Source organism: Bacillus rossius, chromosome 11 (genome assembly GCF_032445375.1).
Source record: "Bacillus rossius redtenbacheri isolate Brsri chromosome 11, Brsri_v3, whole genome shotgun sequence".
NCBI classification, from domain to species: domain Eukaryota; kingdom Metazoa; phylum Arthropoda; class Insecta; order Phasmatodea; family Bacillidae; genus Bacillus; species Bacillus rossius.
Genome location: NC_086338.1, coordinates 30,889,105 through 30,907,934, shown reverse-complemented (window position 1 = coordinate 30,907,934; position 18,830 = coordinate 30,889,105). Strand labels below are relative to the sequence as shown.

General features: G+C 39.4%; 1 protein-coding gene across 1 annotated transcript in view; it reads right to left on the bottom strand.

Annotated features, from left to right (window-relative positions):
* Positions 1-341, bottom strand: part of LOC134536445 (uncharacterized) — a 15,282-nt gene extending 14,941 nt beyond the window's left edge. The window contains exon 1 of the mRNA XM_063376160.1: positions 17-341. Coding sequence (XP_063232230.1) covers positions 17-341 — 325 coding nt within the window. The remainder of the gene's footprint in view (positions 1-16) is intronic.
* Positions 342-18,830: the final 18,489 nt, after the last annotated feature.

Sequence of the window (18,830 nt, the reverse complement as noted above, 5' to 3'; positions counted from 1 at the left end):
GACGACGCGGCAGCACCGCACGTCGCGGCGTTCGACGACGCGGCAGCACCGCACGTCGCGGCGTTTGACGTCGCGGCAGCACCGCACGTCGCGGCGTTCGACGTCACAGCAGCACCGCACGTCGCGGCAGCACCGCACGTCGCGGCGTTCGACGTCGCGGCAACACCGCACGTCGCGGCGTTTGACGACGCGGCAACACCGCACGTCGCGGCGTTCGACGTCACAGCTTCGCTCGGCGGCGGGGGCTGCTCTTCTGCTTGCGGCTCGGCCGACGATGCGCGGTCTTCGACGGCCACCGCTTCGTCCTCCGGGGACTGCTGGTTCTCGCGCACGGTACTCATGCTCGCTGCCGAAATCACGGATAGCGTCTAACTGTTCCGCGTAGATTCTTCCCTACTTTCCGCACACCCACCGGTTTGTTCGTTCCACGAAACTAAGAAATGTAGCTCTTAATTTGAAAAAATAAATTTTCAACTGTAGAATTTAACGAAGAAAATTTTTTTCGAAAGATTTATGTTAGAACTAGTTAAATTATGTCGCTATGTTACAAACAATTTCGTGTCAACAATTGTTGTCATGGAACAATTGCGTGATTTCTCTCTTCAAGAAACATGTTGTTTTGATATGTTTTTTGGTTGCATGGTGGTAAGAAGTTAGGGGAGTGCGAGTGTTTGATCTTTACATGTTAAATTATTAACATGTAAAGATCAAAATTATTAAGTCAAAATGAGAACTACCATGCATCCCCCTTTCTCATCTAAAGGTTAAAGTTTTTTTTTAATAAAGTTGCTGAAACCTCTTTGTTAAAAGAAAGGAAGAAAGATATATACAGAGAGAAAGAAAGAGAGAATGTGTGTAAGTTTGTTTGTAAGGATTAAAAAATTTATTTCACTGCCACAAAGCTACAGTATTCCAGATGGGCATATAATAGGTCTTATTTTTAAAAATACAGAGAAAGAGAGAGAAAATGGAAGGAAAACGTGACACAGAAAAAGAGGAAAAAAATTAAGAGGGAGGAAAAAGATACAAAGAAAGAAAAATAGGAAGAAAGAGAGATTGCAATGAAAACCAGAGGAATACCACTATTAGACTGCATTCTTGGGTTTCGTTAATATACTTGTCACAGATGTAAGAATATAACTACGTCACATCGGCACTGCCGTTATCTTTGTCCCTTATCGGCACAGTATTGGTGAAACTTATTTAAATCAGGTGGCCGGATACAACTGATTTTTTTACTCCCTAAATCCGACCCAGAATAAATTGGCTAAATGATAAATATAGGGACTTGCAGGTTAAAATAGCACTATACAAAAGAGGAGAATAGACCCTCTTTGGGGAGCTTGCGAAACACCCCCCCCCCCCCCCTTCCTGAGGAAGTTGTGACTCCACCCCCCCCCCCCCTCCTGAGGAAGTTGTGACTCCAACCCCCCCCCCCCCCCTCCTGAGGAAGTTGTGACTCCACCCCCACCCCCCCCCCCTGGGGAGCTTGCACAGCCGGATATTTTTCGAAGAAAAAGGGGACATATTTTCTTGAAAAGGAAAAATTTTCTTTCGAAAAGAGAAATTTTGGTGCAAAATGAGGTCTCTTGAGGTGTTTTTACCGCTGGAAGTGACGTAATCCAAGATGGCAACCGGAAGTGACGTAATCCAAAATGGCCGCTGTGGCTCCTTGGCTCTCCAACCATCAGCCGGTGTCCCTATACCTACTATATACACCTACTTGCGATCTCATTTTATTTAGTGATAGTGGGATCGAAGTGTTGCGAGAAAAGCCAGATTAAAAGGTCTGGGGAAAAAAAACTGCCGAAACTACACAGATTTTTCATGTGTTGTTTGTTACCTGAAATCTTACAGACAGTCGCATTCTGAGAGCCATGAAAGTTCGGGAACCAGATTTTATTGTGGCAGCCAAGGAAGAAAAAAAAAACTAAAGTAATAACCAGCGGACTGATGATTATTTATTCAAAGTAAAATTATATTCTATGTAATGTGTAACAAAATATGTAATGGGATCATAAACATGTAACGTCTGTGTGTGCGGGTGTGTGCGTGTGTGTGTGTGTGTGTGTATTGTCGTATTAAGAAAATTTTAGGGCTATTGAATTTATTTCTTTTATTTTCCACAAGTCATGTTTGTATACGTTAACAATTATGATTTTACTGTATTTTTGTTAGGATACAAACAGATTACAAAAGTGTCGTTGACGAGGTATTTTTTTTTTAAATTTCAATTGTCACTTTAATACAAGTAGTTGGAAATGGGGGGTTCAAGCACAGGCGCAGGAGCCAGGAGCCGGCCGCCATCTTGGATGACGTCATTTTTGACCCAAAATTCCTCAAAATTCCTCAAAAATGACTCAAAATGACTCAAAATTTCCCGTTTTCGAGGGAAAAATTCCCGTTTCGAGGGAAAAATTCCCGTTTCGAGGGAAAATTTCCCGTTTTATTCCGTAAAAATCCCAGTGGATAGAATAGTCCTAAAAGTGGCTTAATCATCCCTAACGCAAGCCACTGTTAAGCCGCTATCAGGACTTGACCTTGACCTTTGACCTTGCCAATCTATGCTAATCTATGCCAATCTATGCCAATCTACGCTAATCTATGCTAATCTATGCCAATCTATGCTAATCTATGCCAATCTATGCTAATCCGTATGCTAATCTATGCTAATCTGTATGCTAATCCATGCTAATCTGTATGCCAATCCATGCTAATCCATCCGCCATTTTGTATTTCTAGAAATTTCCACAAACTTCGAATCGTGACGTCACCGTTGCACTTTGTGTCACGGACGCCATCTAGGATTTGAATTTTTTTTTTTTCGAACTTTGAAATTCGATGTAAACATCAACCACCATCTTGTTTTCGTCTGCTGGTGGCCGCCATCTTGTTTTCGTCTGCTGGTGGCAGCCATCTTGTTTTCGTCTGCTGGTGGCCGCCATCTTGTTTTCGTCTGCTGGAGGCAGCCATCTTGTGAGAGTGCGCTCACGCCATGTTAGTTTAATTCTTACCCGCTAGAGTGCAGTAATCATTTATTATTACTGTGACACCCACCATCTTGTCATTTGGCCACCATCTTGAAAATCCATAATTATTTAGCTAGGAATTCGGGAAAGATTCCAAAATTTATTAAATAAATCACCCATTAATTTATTTATTGAATCGCTGGATTCCAGTCCTTTGTTCGATACCTGATCGATGCAATAATGTTTAATTTTATGTAAAATAATAATAATTTCAATAAACCATCTTCAACATTCTTAAAGAGACTTTAAAACCTCTACTACCATCATCCTATAAGCCATCAACACCACCATCTTGGAAAATTCGTAATTATATTGCTAGAGATTCGGGAAAAAGTTACAAATTCATTAAATAAATTTGCAAACAATAAAATGATTAATTAGGTCGACTCAGGCCCTTGACACGATTCGGAATGAAGATGGAAAAAAATAAACATAATATAATAGTGGCAGGTTCGAGAAAGAAAACAACACAAGTTCTTTCACAAAATAAACTTTATTACATAATTTCTACTTTACTACACGAACACTTGCGAAAGCCAGCAATCTTATAATCATGTAACGGTGTCCTGAGACCGAAACGATGGAAACGACGTGTTATAATAAATAAATCTGATAACGCTTATTATGATCACTGGGGCGATTGTGATATTAAAAGTATTTATAATAAACAAGCAAGTGAGATGGTGGTAGAAGAGATTGAGTACACATCGTGGAAAGATCCAAACTTATTGGTTGACCGGCTAAGACTTCTACATGGCTCGCTTTGTGCAGGAAACTATTCGTGCATAAAAGAAATATCCTTCATACTCGAAGAACTGAGGAAAGCTGGCTACATACAATAATGGCTTATTTTACTTCTATTTGTATAATCTTAAGAAATAAATTAAATATTAAAAGTAAAAATTTAATGTTTTTATTTCTTTCATTCTGATTTCTAACTAAGACTTAGTTCTCGTAACTTGTGTTACCAAATGTGCTGCCTTTTGATGGTGCTTCCAAAATGTGCTTTCTTCTTTTTGTTGATGGTGCTTCCAAATGTGCTGCCTTTTTTGATTGTGCTTCCAAAATGTGTTTCCTTCTTTTGTTGATGGTGCTTCCAAATGTGCTGCCTTTTTTGATTGTGCTTCCAAAATGTGCTGCCTTTTTGATGGTGCTTCCAAAATGTGCTTCCTTTTTGTTGATGGTGCTTCCAAAATGTGCTTCCTTTTTGTTGATTGTGCTTCCGATTGTGCGTGGTTTCTATGATTGTGCTTCCTTTTTCGTTGAATGTGCTTCCAAATGTGCTTCCTTTTTGTGGATTGTGCTTCCAAATGTGCTTCCTTTTTGTGGTTGTGCTTCCAAATGTGCTTCCTTTTTGTGGTTGTGCTTCCAAATGTGCTTCCTTTTTGTGATTGTGCTTCCGATTGTGCTTCCTTTTCTGTGAATGTGCTTCCGAATGTGCTTCCTTTTTGTTGTTTGTGCTTCCGATTGTGCGTTGTTTCTATGATTGTGCTTCCTTTTTCGTTGAATGTGCTTCCAAATGTGCTTCCTTTTTGTGGATTGTGCTTCCAAATGTGCTTCCTTTTTGTGATTGTGCTTCCAAATGTGCTTCCTTTTTGTGATTGTGCTTCCGATTGTGCTTCCTTTTCTATGAATGTGCTTCCGATTGTGCTTCCTTTTTGTTGATGGTGTTTACAAATGTGCTGTCTTTTCGTTGATGGTGCTTCCTTTTTGTTGATTGCGCATAGTAAAATATGTAGTGACTGAATATTTACTAGTTCAAAACCTCTTGGTGTTACTAAAATATTTTTCAAGGTCGCTTGGTCCTTTAGTATGTATTAAGATTTCATGATGGTCTAAATGACTGTAATTATCTAAAGACGAAGAAGGTCCTGCGGTTCTGAAAATTCTAACCTATACGTCTGATATTGTCATGACTCGGTCTGATGGTCCATAGACAATTGGCCTGTATGTGTGGCTTTGTACATGAACGATTTATAGGTTATTCAGATTATCGAATAATTAGACTTTCATGTAAGGCATAGCGGTACTGTATTTTAATTCTATGGTCAGGTATATTGTCTTGAGTTGTTTTTCGTAGAGTGAATGATTAATAAATTCCACGAAAGGTAATGGAAAATAAAATATATTTAATATTTAGTTACACCTGTCACTGGTCAAGCAGTGCGTTCATTACTTCTGGAACTATTAAGCAAAGTATAATGTTATTTATATCAATTTTCTCTTTATTATGTATTTCAGAGTATATTATACTCTATGTAACTTGGATGTCCAGGTCCGATCTCAAGACACAATGCGAACATGTTTAGGGTTTGGATGGTTGATCACCTCGTTCGAATATTGGAGGCCGCCAGCAAGGCGGGGGACAACAGCGGAAGCAACGGTACACGTGACTGGACTGGAGGGAGGTCCTAGCGGTATAAATTGAGGTCAACACCCTAGACACAGCAGTCAACACATAGTCGTGTGGGTATAGAGCTAATATTAGTTTTATTAAATATCATTCTTACATATGTACTTTCATGGTTTTTGTGCCTACAGTGTCCATAAAGTATATAATATATTTACGTACCTGGTTCTTCAACTTAACAAGTACTTACATTTTACATTTTTAAATTCGAATTTGTTAAAGAACAATGGCTGAAATGATGTGTGTTATAAACTATAAGTCCTTCTATAACTGGTGTGATTTATAAGACTGTTATATTTTGAGGATAGTATGACCAATAGGATGATAATATGATGTGACATTGACTTGATACTTCGCTTGAATGAAATTTAAATGATACCTTGAGATGAAAGCTGCAAGTGCGTGCATTGCGTGTTCATTTCATTTGATGAATTTGTTTCCAAATGCGTTACCTTATTTTGGTGCGCTTCTTCTTTCAATGGTGTTTTGACTCGAGTATTATAGTAATTGGTTCTTGATTTGACTAGAGTATTATTCCAACCGGTGCGTGTATATAAGCGAGTCCTGGACAGCAGGTCGCTCAGTTTGTTACTGACGTCGTCGGTGTAAGGATCACCTAGTTTGATTCTACTGGTGCATACGTCGTGTAATTGCCTGTTCTTGAGACTTCGATGGCATCTTTACCATCTAAAACGTCGAACTTGATGGACGACGCACCATCGTCTACGGGAACCCTGACGTCAGCTACGGTGGAGAAGGTGCAGATCCCGTCGGCAAAGACGACGTCATCAAAAGAGGAGATTTCAACAGTCGCGATACCGTCAGCAGGAGAGACTTTAATGCCGTTGGTGCTGACTACGCAGGAAAACTCGTCGAACTTCGTTTCGCCCTCGATGGAAACTTCAATGACTGGTGATTCAACACCGACTAACGAACATCGGTGCTGTTACTGTGACAAGATTTTCACAAACAGCAGCAATACTCGACGACACGAGAGGAGAGAATGCGCTAAGAACCCTTATCGTAAAATGTTTGTTTGTGAGAAATGTCACAAGCAATTTGCAAGACAAGATAATATGAAAACGCACATGAAGACATGCAAAGGACCTGCTGTGCGGCAGAAAGTAAAGGTTTCGGTGCAGCAACGATGTATTGATGTTCATATGAGTATGCCTGGAGATGGTGTAACTGCTGCAACAACATCATCTGGTTCGGGTCTGAAAGGATCGTCTTCATCACCACGGTATCCTTGAAGCTACTGTGATATGTCGTTCGCATTTTCTCATGATGCACGAAGACATGAGCGGAGTAAATGCAAGAAGAATCCATCTCGTATAAAGTTTCGCTGTGATGGGTGTCATGAATGGTTTACACGTATTGACAGTTTGCGACGACATGTGAAAAAATGCAACGGTAAAGTCCGTGTGTCTACTGAAGAACTACCTGTAGAAACTTCGACTCCTCGCTTTAGATTGGAGACTCGTAAGAGAACAAGCAAGAAAACCGATGTGCAGCAACCGATTGGTATGACGTCTGAACATGAAAATAAACCTAAGACTGTGTTCGGCTCATTACAAGTGAATGATAATGGGTTCTACTTGGCGCAGTCTGCATTTCGTGGGACATTGAAAGACTACTATTATCCAAATACGTTAGGTGAGTCGAAAGACATTTGTAATTTTCTTGATGATATCAAAGAGAACATAATCAATCAGCTTACTGATGATGTAGCAACAAACGGTTCATTAAAATACAACTTGTGGTTGGACTGTATATATGGAAAGCCGTATCCATTCGAAGACGAAGTGAAGAAGTGTGCATTCAAGACATCGGCTGCAGTAATTTACAGTTCTAACGATGTGAAGCATACTGTTAAAAACGGTATCCAGAAACTCTGTCAAGAAGAGGAGGACTATGTCTGTAAAGGTTCTGGCTGGACTCTTTCTAGTATAAGCCGATTGGAGCTAAGAATTAGTCATTTCACGCCGCTGCGGACCTAAATGATTATAAGATTGCTGGCTTTCGCAAGTGTTCGTGTAGTAAAGTAGAAATTATGTAATAAAGTTTATTTTGTGAAAGAACTTGTGTTGTTTTCTTTCTCGAACCTGCCACTATTATATTATGTTTATTTTTTTCCATCTTCATTCCGAATCGTGTCAAGGGCCTGAGTCGACCTAATTAATCATTTTATTGTTTGCAAATTTATTTAATGAATTTGTAACTTTTTCCCGAATCTCTAGCAATATAATTACGAATTTTCCAAGATGGTGGTGTTGATGGCTTATAGGATGATGGTAGTAGAGGTTTTAAAGTCTCTTTAAGAATGTTGAAGATGGTTTATTGAAATTATTATTATTTTACATAAAATTAAACATTATTGCATCGATCAGGTATCGAACAAAGGACTGGAATCCAGCGATTCAATAAATAAATTAATGGGTGATTTATTTAATAAATTTTGGAATCTTTCCCGAATTCCTAGCTAAATAATTATGGATTTTCAAGATGGTGGCCAAATGACAAGATGGTGGGTGTCACAGTAATAATAAATGATTACTGCACTCTAGCGGGTAAGAATTAAACTAACATGGCGTGAGCGCACTCTCACAAGATGGCTGCCTCCAGCAGACGAAAACAAGATGGCGGCCACCAGCAGACGAAAACAAGATGGCTGCCACCAGCAGACGAAAACAATATGGCGGCCACCAGCAGACGAAAACAAGATGGTGGTTGATGTTTACATCGAATTTCAAAGTTCGAAAAAAAAAAATTCAAATCCAAGATGGCGTCCGTGACACAAAGTGCAACGGTGACGTCACGATTCGAAGTTTGTGGAAATTTCTAGAAATACAAAATGGCGGATGGATTAGCATGGATTGGCATACAGATTAGCATGGATTAGCATACAGATTAGCATAGATTAGCATACGGATTAGCATAGATTGGCATAGATTAGCATAGATTGGCATAGATTAGCATAGATTAGCGTAGATTGGCATAGATTGGCATAGATTAGCATAGATTGGCAAGGTCAAAGGTCAAGGTCAAGTCCTGATAGCGGCTTAACAGTGGCTTGCGTTAGGGATGATTAAGCCACTTTTAGGACTTTTCTATCCACTGGGATTTTTACGGAATAAAACGGGAAATTTTCCCTCGAAACGGGAATTTTTCCCTCGAAACGGGAATTTTTCCCTCGAAAACGGGAAATTTTGAGTCATTTTGAGTCATTTTTGAGGAATTTTGAGGAATTTTGGGTCAAAAATGACGTCATCCAAGATGGCGGCCGGCTCCTGGCTCCTGCGCCTGTGCTTGAACCCCCCATTTCCAACTACTAATACACATTCTGTTTTTTTATGTAATAATTATGAAATTTTTATATGCATTGAAGTTTTTAGAAGTTACAATTATGCTTGTACTTATTTCACATTTAATCCCGTAAAATTTTTCTTGTTATAATTATTGTGTGTGTTGTTTATGTTAAATTCCAAATAAATAATTTTCCGTTAGGTTAATATTGTTTTGCGAGTGATTTGTTGCAACATTTTAAAACCAATATTCGGGACTTGTTTCCATGCTATAATAAATCCCCCCACCCCACCCTAACTAAGCTAATCGGTAATATTCCACTAAAAATTAGCGACAATGTTTGGGTGGCGTGTGACGTCATACGCTAGTTATAAACATTCTTACATCTTCGTCCTATATGTTAGTACTACCTATTTCATATTCATTCAAATGTTAAAGTTATTTATTTGTATAAACACAATTGTTACATCCTTTTGTAAACGTTTCTTGTAATGAACATCAAGGTAACGAACGAACATGACTGAGCATTCCGGCCACAAGTACATCAGGCAACGCTGCCCTGTAAACCCCCGTCCACCAATCAGTCGACAGTCGAGCAGATCACGTGACTTACCAACCGCCGACAACTCAGCGCCATTCAAACAAAAACACAGAAAAGGGCGCAGGGGAAGAATGAGGGGCGAGTCCAAGTAGTTTCCCTCAGCCGCGAGAGCGCTGCACTGTACAGCCTGTGAATCTTGAACGTGTTTGCAAGATGCAAACTTTTATCTTAGCTTCTTCAGCAAGTACAAAATTGTTTAAGATATACGCAATGAAGATGTTTCAAAATGCTGCGTCTAAGTTTTTCAACAATTTTGATACGTAAATAGTTTTAATTAAGTGCTGAAAGTTGTTAAAGCTCTACTTGAGAAAAAAAAATGTATTTGCATTGGAATTTAAAACTTAATATATTGCAATTTAAAGCACTATGTAAGAAAAAATTACGTCATAGCATTTCATATACATTATTAATTAAAAACAAGGTTCTTGAAAAAAAATATTGTACCTACTTGTGTCATGCTGGAGTTTCTGTAAATCATGATCCAATTTAATTATAAAGTTCAAAAATGCATTAAATATAATTTTAATTTTTTGCTCTTTGTTACAGAAACTCACATTTTTAATGTGAGGAACAATTTTATGAAATAAGAGCTTAATCTGAGCACTTTTAATTTAGAGCTCAATACCCCTTAAAACAGCCTTCCACCGGACTTATTTTGAAAAAAAAAAAAGTGTTTTTTAAGCATTCCCCTCGCATAGTTGCAGTAGAATTTCTCTATCGTCAACCGCCAGACGCACCGCGTCTGACGCGTGCGTCAGATGCTGCATGGGAATCCCACCTTCACTGTTTAGTGTGCAATTCCTTTCCCCTTCCAAAAGACGATTTCTGCAATTAGTAATGTCCTTGTTTCGTCGGCACTGTTGTAAGAAAGCCATTTCCTTGCGAATATACACCCGTGGCGCGGTGCACAACAATAGCCTCGAACCCCGGCCGAGTTCTCTGTACCGTCCGCAACATACCAGAGAGATGCCACGCATGCGTAAAAAGGTCGTTGGCTGTTGACTGGAAGAAGGAAGATGAAGATGGCGCAATGTCAGGCTGCCTTTCGCTCCGTGCGCTAGCAGTTCGAGCCGGTTTACTGGCTCGTTTGCCCACTTCTGTTTTAACTGTGGCTGCCTGGGCAGCTGGGCTGGGCTGACGAGTGAAGTCGCCCGCCCCTGGGGGTGCATTCGCCCCTGGTTAATAATAACCCAAGCACCCAACTACAGCATGGTTGATTTTTCAGCCCCTCCAACTCTTCTTACCTGGACCCTTCTTCCCTCTTGTCCAGTAGTTACCTGCTTGCTTAATGCATGATATTTGATCCCCGCATGAACCGGCCCAGGGTTTTCCCTGTGTCTATGCAGGTTTTACCTGGGTCACATTAGCTAGCTTTTAAGCTAGGCGACCAATGGGGCGTCAGTCATGGCGCCAATTGCAGCCATGGCTGGCCAGTAAACCCCAATAGCACACGATGCACGCGCCCTTCTCCCGCATGGTTCAAAACCCGCATGGTAGAGTGTATAGGCTTCGGCCTGAGACACACTTAGGTCCTCCCCTAACCTGGACCCTCCCCTACACACTTAGAATTAACTTAGGCTAGGGGGAAAAAAAGTCAATTTTTGAACCTTAGGCTTCTCGTTAGGTTATATAAATACGATTTTCACATTCTTTTTTGTATATTAATTTCTCCCACTTATAGGTAATATTTACTAAGATTTAATTAAGTAAACGGTTGTTTACATTAGGTCAGCGACATTTTTAAAAACTAAGATTTTTTTAAATATTTGGAATATCGCACTATTATTATTATTTTTTATTCGACCGCGAAGTTGAGCGAGTGAGCAGCGTACTTCGAAAACATTTTGGGACTGATTGCGGGGTAAGTGAATCTTAAATTTTCCAAGAATAAAAGATTAAGTTACCATCAGAGAGAAAAAGCCACAGGTAGTATGTACTACAAAGTTTTTCGATCTTCTTATGTATTATTTATGGGAAATAATGATGTGATATATTCAATTAAAGCAGATGGTAGCAAGTTCGGTGTCTTGCGTTGGCCAACCACTATCATGCCTCAAACCTGTTCAGTGCTTGGTTCAAACTGTGGAAAGTGATTTTGCATAATCTGAAAAGTGACGAAAAACTGACTTTCCAGAAAGTAAGGGATCAATACGTGACTGCAGATAGTCACTAACCGTGAATCACAATTACAAGAATATTTAAAGCACATTTCCTGGCACCATTCAGCTACAAAAAAAAATTTAAAAAAAAAATTATGCCTATACTACCTTAACTTTACAAATAAAAAAACTCAAATTTTCAAGTTGTTACTCCAAACAAATTCTTTATCTGCATTAAATACATTACGGCAACAGTGAAAACACGCATAATGACCGGATCTAAGAGAAGCTTTGTCCAGCAGTTCAGGCTGAGCAAATAGTCGTTAACGAAAAAGCACTGTTTTAGCTCATATGAATTCAGCACCGATAGACGAATAAGATGAAGTTTATTTAAAGAATTTGTTAAGAATCAGAATCTCTCAATACAATTATTGTTAATTTCCTCAAATTACTAACAGTTCCAAAGAAAGTAGGAGGACCACACAATGTCATGAAATAGTTACTATTGCGGAGTTCAAACATGTATTAGTTTAACTGTTCGAAATAAACAGGCATTATTATACCGGAAAAAAATCGATTAAACATATTACAATACTCATTTTGGATAATTTTTTTTTAAAAGTGATCTGAAATATTACTGTCCCTTCGATGCTTGGCTGAGTGGTGTAAGCCTACTATGTGAACCTCCATTCTCTTATTTCCAGACACTTTCCTGATTGTATTGAAACCTTCAATCATAGCCCAGTTAACTTAGTCGCTAATGTGGTCACTAAAAAACACCATGGACAGCAATCACCATATGTGCTTAATATTTTCCAGTGCCTTAGGCCACTGAAAAATGTATGAAGTGTCGGTTTTTTTTTTGCAGCAGCAATAACTAGTGATGCCTTGCGGAACTAACCTTTTATTAAAAAAACAAGCTACTTTTTTGTCAATATTAAGACCGTTAAGGCAATGGCTTAATGTGTGTCCGACAGACACTTGATCTCTGATTGGTCCACGTGACCCTCTGATTTCATGTGTGGTGTGGGCGATGTTTCAAATCTCCCTGGAAAAAAAAATTAGTCAACTCAAACTTTTCTCTCAAATATGTGTCCTTTGGTAGCATAGAAGAAGAGCACCCATGGTATTTGCTGTTTCATGTTCCCGTTTCTAAAAGGTAGACAGAAAATGACGGACTATGTGGTACGAACTGGAACCAAAGGAGACCGAAACGAAATATTGATTAAGGCTACCCGTTTGCGAACGGCGCTTTTCAAAGGCCGAACACATAAATTTATATTTTGGCTGTGATTAGAATTCATTTATAAGCATTTGCTTTTGCCTAACCGAATAACTTATTATTATTTAACTCCCACAACATTCACAACTTAAAATTTAAAACAGCTGCCTACTCATGACTTACAATGTATGATAATAATAAACACAAACAATCGAAAAACAATTTGGCGCATATATTTACTGCGCTCTGGTGATATCAGACACGCGCTTAAGAAAAGGTAGGCAAAATGTAAACAATGTCAGGAAATGAGGAGAAGCTGATTAAATACAGACTGATTCTTATGGGGTCCCTACCAATTTAAACTTCACCCATTCGGTAGTACCCGGCCAGTGCTTCAGCGTTGAGCGGCCGAACACGCTACGCTGGGTTAGCAGCAGGTAACATTTCCCCCCCGCCGGCACTCACGTGCATACGTGATAACAAGCGCGCAGCCACACGACCGTGGCGGCTTCACTTGACAGCGCGTCGCAATTCTCGTAACACGCCCTGTCGCACGTGCGTGTCACCGCTCGAGCGTGACCGACGTAGCTCAGCCCCCCCTTCTCAAACACTCCAAGGGGTTGTCCAAAATTCCTGCCCGCGCTGCCTATGCCAGACATACTCGCTGGCCCTGTCTACCCTTTAGCCCTGGATGCCATCTACCGGCAGCTCAGTAGCTAATAATTCGGGATTTTAGTTCCAAGACTCCTCGCATGGAGCGCTAATTCCTGCCTCCCCCCCCCCCCCATCACTCGTATTTTGATTGGTCCTCCCACCACCCCCTCTTTTAACATGTTCTTTGTGATGCGGATTTATGATAGGGACAGGGAGTAACCGTCAGTTTCTGAAGTGCGTGTGGAACGTTTCGGTACCAAGGCCCCGGGCTAGCAGTTTTTTTTTAATGCTTAAGTGAGTCAATACTTTAGAAAGATGTAATTCCGACCGCTGGGATTCATTCCCAACATTTTAATTTAGTTTTTTTTTTATATATTCAACTTCTGAGCATCATGCAGTGAGCTAGCCTTTTATTATATTGTTTTGTGCGGTGTTGTGCTCCATTTTCGGCGGGATGTGCTGATGTGACTTCTGTCCACCGCTGTGGTGAGTGATATCCAGATATTAACAATGTTCCGTGTTTTACGAGGCTATTGTTTTACCCTGTTTCTCTCTTTCTCCGTTTTTTTTTTTTAACTCCGCGCTCTCTCGTCTCTTTTTGCGTATTGGGTCCCGGTTCCTGGCCCAACAATTAAACCTCTTGTTTTCAGCCCCATTCGCTTCGCCCGTTTACTCGGTCCCGCTGACGGAAGACGTCAACAGCTAATCCCACATCTAACTGACAGGGAGCAGCTAAGTCGCTATGTAGTAGTCCGTGCAACTACGTACAACACATACAAAATTTCTGGACGTAACTTGAAACTAGATAACAGTCCATTTGGGCTATGGCGACCGGGGTTTAACTAGAATAATTTATTGCATCAAAAATAATTTCAAAGTTATTGACTAAAATAAGCATACAAGTTTAACTGACAGTTTGTCTAGTTTGTATTTTCTTTCAGTTTTAAATAATGACTAAGTTGGCCAGAATTTCCTAATTCAAGATTACTACCTAACGGTTTTTAAAAGAATCTCTACTAAAACGATAAACGGCCATTTTACTTATGTAATACTTGGTAACATGTGGTTAGTTAAATAACTTGTTTGTTCCACTGGACATTATTCACGAAGGTGATTGATGAAAAAAAAAAAAAAACAGGAAAATAAACCTAAATTTTTTTTTCCCCCTTGTACCCTCAAATAGGTCATAATGCCTTAAGCGAGATATAATACTTTAAGCCACTTTATATACGATCCATTTATACAGGTTACGGTACCCCGTATATGTATGTACATAGCAAAATTAGAGTGATGCACACAAGCTCCACCTCTGGACAGACTGCTATTATTAAAGCCTTATTATTTGTTTACCCATCAGGGCCTTAGCTCTTAACCAGTTCACTATGAGGAGAGCCAGAGTGTTTACAGAGCTTGGTTGTTTTTGTTACCTTTGCTGATTTACAGAAACTATATAGAGCAAGAATAGTTCGTTTACTAGTGACCTTAAGGATAAAATAATGTTATATATATATATGTAAATTTTTATAAGCTCAATTTATTGTTAATTTAATTCATTTATTTGGTTGTAAGCTTCATGTCAGCTGTTTTTATTACCGCAGTTACCCACTTTGATTTTTTTTTTCTCAGATTGTTTTCACTACAGCTTATTTGATACTTTAAACAATTGCGTTTAGCTTTGTGAATCCAAAGAGTAATGTTTTTTATTAATATTAATTTTTTTTTTCGCGCCTGAATTTTCTCCCGTGCCCTAACCGCCACAGTGACTGCGCGTAACTTAGTTTTACATATGACTGTTTGACGGTCATATTGTGAAATTTTTATTTACCCGACTGTCGCAGACAATTTAATCAGCTTCTCCTCATTTCCTGACATTGTTTACATTTTGCCTACCTTTTCTTAAGCGCGTGTCTGATATCACCAGAGCGCAGTAAATATATGCGCCAAATTGTTTTTCGATTGTTTGTGTTTATTATTATCATACATTGTAAGTCATGAGTAGGCAGCTGTTTTAAATTTTAAGTTGTGAATGTTGTGGGAGTTAAATAATAATAAGTTATTCGGTTAGGCAAAAGCAAATGCTTATAAATGAATTCTAATCACAGCCAAAATATAAATTTATGTGTTCGGCCTTTGAAAAGCGCCGTTCGCAAACGGGTAGCCTTAATCAATATTTCGTTTCGGTCTCCTTTGGTTCCAGTTCGTACCACATAGTCCGTCATTTTCTGTCTACCTTTTAGAAACGGGAACATGAAACAGCAAATACCATGGGTGCTCTTCTTCTATGCTACCAAAGGACACATATTTGAGAGAAAAGTTTGAGTTGACTAATTTTTTTTTCCAGGGAGATTTGAAACATCGCCCACACCACACATGAAATCAGAGGGTCACGTGGACCAATCAGAGATCAAGTGTCTGTCGGACACACATTAAGCCATTGCCTTAACGGTCTTAATATTGACAAAAAAGTAGCTTGTTTTTTTAATAAAAGGTTAGTTCCGCAAGGCATCACTAGTTATTGCTGCTGCAAAAAAAAAACCGACACTTCATACATTTTTCAGTGGCCTAAGGCACTGGAAAATATTAAGCACATATGGTGATTGCTGTCCATGGTGTTTTTTAGTGACCACATTAGCGACTAAGTTAACTGGGCTATGATTGAAGGTTTCAATACAATCAGGAAAGTGTCTGGAAATAAGAGAATGGAGGTTCACATAGTAGGCTTACACCACTCAGCCAAGCATCGAAGGGACAGTAATATTTCAGATCACTTTTAAAAAAAAATTATCCAAAATGAGTATTGTAATATGTTTAATCGATTTTTTTCCGGTATAATAATGCCTGTTTATTTCGAACAGTTAAACTAATACATGTTTGAACTCCGCAATAGTAACTATTTCATGACATTGTGTGGTCCTCCTACTTTCTTTGGAACTGTTAGTAATTTGAGGAAATTAACAATAATTGTATTGAGAGATTCTGATTCTTAACAAATTCTTTAAATAAACTTCATCTTATTCGTCTATCGGTGCTGAATTCATATGAGCTAAAACAGTGCTTTTTCGTTAACGACTATTTGCTCAGCCTGAACTGCTGGACAAAGCTTCTCTTAGATCCGGTCATTATGCGTGTTTTCACTGTTGCCGTAATGTATTTAATGCAGATAAAGAATTTGTTTGGAGTAACAACTTGAAAATTTGAGTTTTTTTATTTGTAAAGTTAAGGTAGTATAGGCATAATTTTTTTTTTAAATTTTTTTTTGTAGCTGAATGGTGCCAGGAAATGTGCTTTAAATATTCTTGTAATTGTGATTCACGGTTAGTGACTATCTGCAGTCACGTATTGATCCCTTACTTTCTGGAAAGTCAGTTTTTCGTCACTTTTCAGATTATGCAAAATCACTTTCCACAGTTTGAACCAAGCACTGAACAGGTTTGAGGCATGATAGTGGTTGGCCAACGCAAGACACCGAACTTGCTACCATCTGCTTTAATTGAATATATCACATCATTATTTCCCATAAATAATACATAAGAAGATCGAAAAACTTTGTAGTACATACTACCTGTGGCTTTTTCTCTCTGATGGTAACTTAATCTTTTATTCTTGGAAAATTTAAGATTCACTTACCCCGCAATCAGTCCCAAAATGTTTTCGAAGTACGCTGCTCACTCGCTCAACTTCGCGGTCGAATAAAAAATAATAATAATAGTGCGATATTCCAAATATTTAAAAAAATCTTAGTTTTTAAAAATGTCGCTGACCTAATGTAAACAACCGTTTACTTAATTAAATCTTAGTAAATATTACCTATAAGTGGGAGAAATTAATATACAAAAAAGAATGTGAAAATCGTATTTATATAACCTAACGAGAAGCCTAAGGTTCAAAAATTGACTTTTTTTCCCCCTAGCCTAAGTTAATTCTAAGTGTGTAGGGGAGGGTCCAGGTTAGGGGAGGACCTAAGTGTGTCTCAGGCCGAAGCCTATACACTCTACCATGCGGGTTTTGAACCATGCGGGAGAAGGGCGCGTGCATCGTGTGCTATTGGGGTTTACTGGCCAGCCATGGCTGCAATTGGCGCCATGACTGACGCCCCATTGGTCGCCTAGCTTAAAAGCTAGCTAATGTGACCCAGGTAAAACCTGCATAGACACAGGGAAAACCCTGGGCCGGTTCATGCGGGGATCAAATATCATGCATTAAGCAAGCAGGTAACTACTGGACAAGAGGGAAGAAGGGTCCAGGTAAGAAGAGTTGGAGGGGCTGAAAAATCAACCATGCTGTAGTTGGGTGCTTGGGTTATTATTAACCAGGGGCGAATGCACCCCCAGGGGCGGGCGACTTCACTCGTCAGCCCAGCCCAGCTGCCCAGGCAGCCACAGTTAAAACAGAAGTGGGCAAACGAGCCAGTAAACCGGCTCGAACTGCTAGCGCACGGAGCGAAAGGCAGCCTGACATTGCGCCATCTTCATCTTCCTTCTTCCAGTCAACAGCCAACGACCTTTTTACGCATGCGTGGCATCTCTCTGGTATGTTGCGGACGGTACAGAGAACTCGGCCGGGGTTCGAGGCTATTGTTGTGCACCGCGCCACGGGTGTATATTCGCAAGGAAATGGCTTTCTTACAACAGTGCCGACGAAACAAGGACATTACTAATTGCAGAAATCGTCTTTTGGAAGGGGAAAGGAATTGCACACTAAACAGTGAAGGTGGGATTCCCATGCAGCATCTGACGCACGCGTCAGACGCGGTGCGTCTGGCGGTTGACGATAGAGAAATTCTACTGCAACTATGCGAGGGGAATGCTTAAAAAACACTTTTTTTTTTTTCAAAATAAGTCCGGTGGAAGGCTGTTTTAAGGGGTATTGAGCTCTAAATTAAAAGTGCTCAGATTAAGCTCTTATTTCATAAAATTGTTCCTCACATTAAAAATGTGAGTTTCTGTAACAAAGAGCAAAAAATTAAAATTATATTTAATGCATTTTTGAACTTTATAATTAAATTGGATCATGATTTACAGAAACTCCAGCATGACACAAGTAGGTACAATATTTTTTTTCAAGAACCTTGTTTTTAATTAATAATGTATATGAAATGCTATGACGTAATTTTTTCTTACATAGTGCTTTAAATTGCAATATATTAAGTTTTAAATTCCAATGCAAATACATTTTTTTTTCTCAAGTAGAGCTTTAACAACTTTCAGCACTTAATTAAAACTATTTACGTATCAAAATTGTTGAAAAACTTAGACGCAGCATTTTGAAACATCTTCATTGCGTATATCTTAAACAATTTTGTACTTGCTGAAGAAGCTAAGATAAAAGTTTGCATCTTGCAAACACGTTCAAGATTCACAGGCTGTACAGTGCAGCGCTCTCGCGGCTGAGGGAAACTACTTGGACTCGCCCCTCATTCTTCCCCTGCGCCCTTTTCTGTGTTTTTGTTTGAATGGCGCTGAGTTGTCGGCGGTTGGTAAGTCACGTGATCTGCTCGACTGTCGACTGA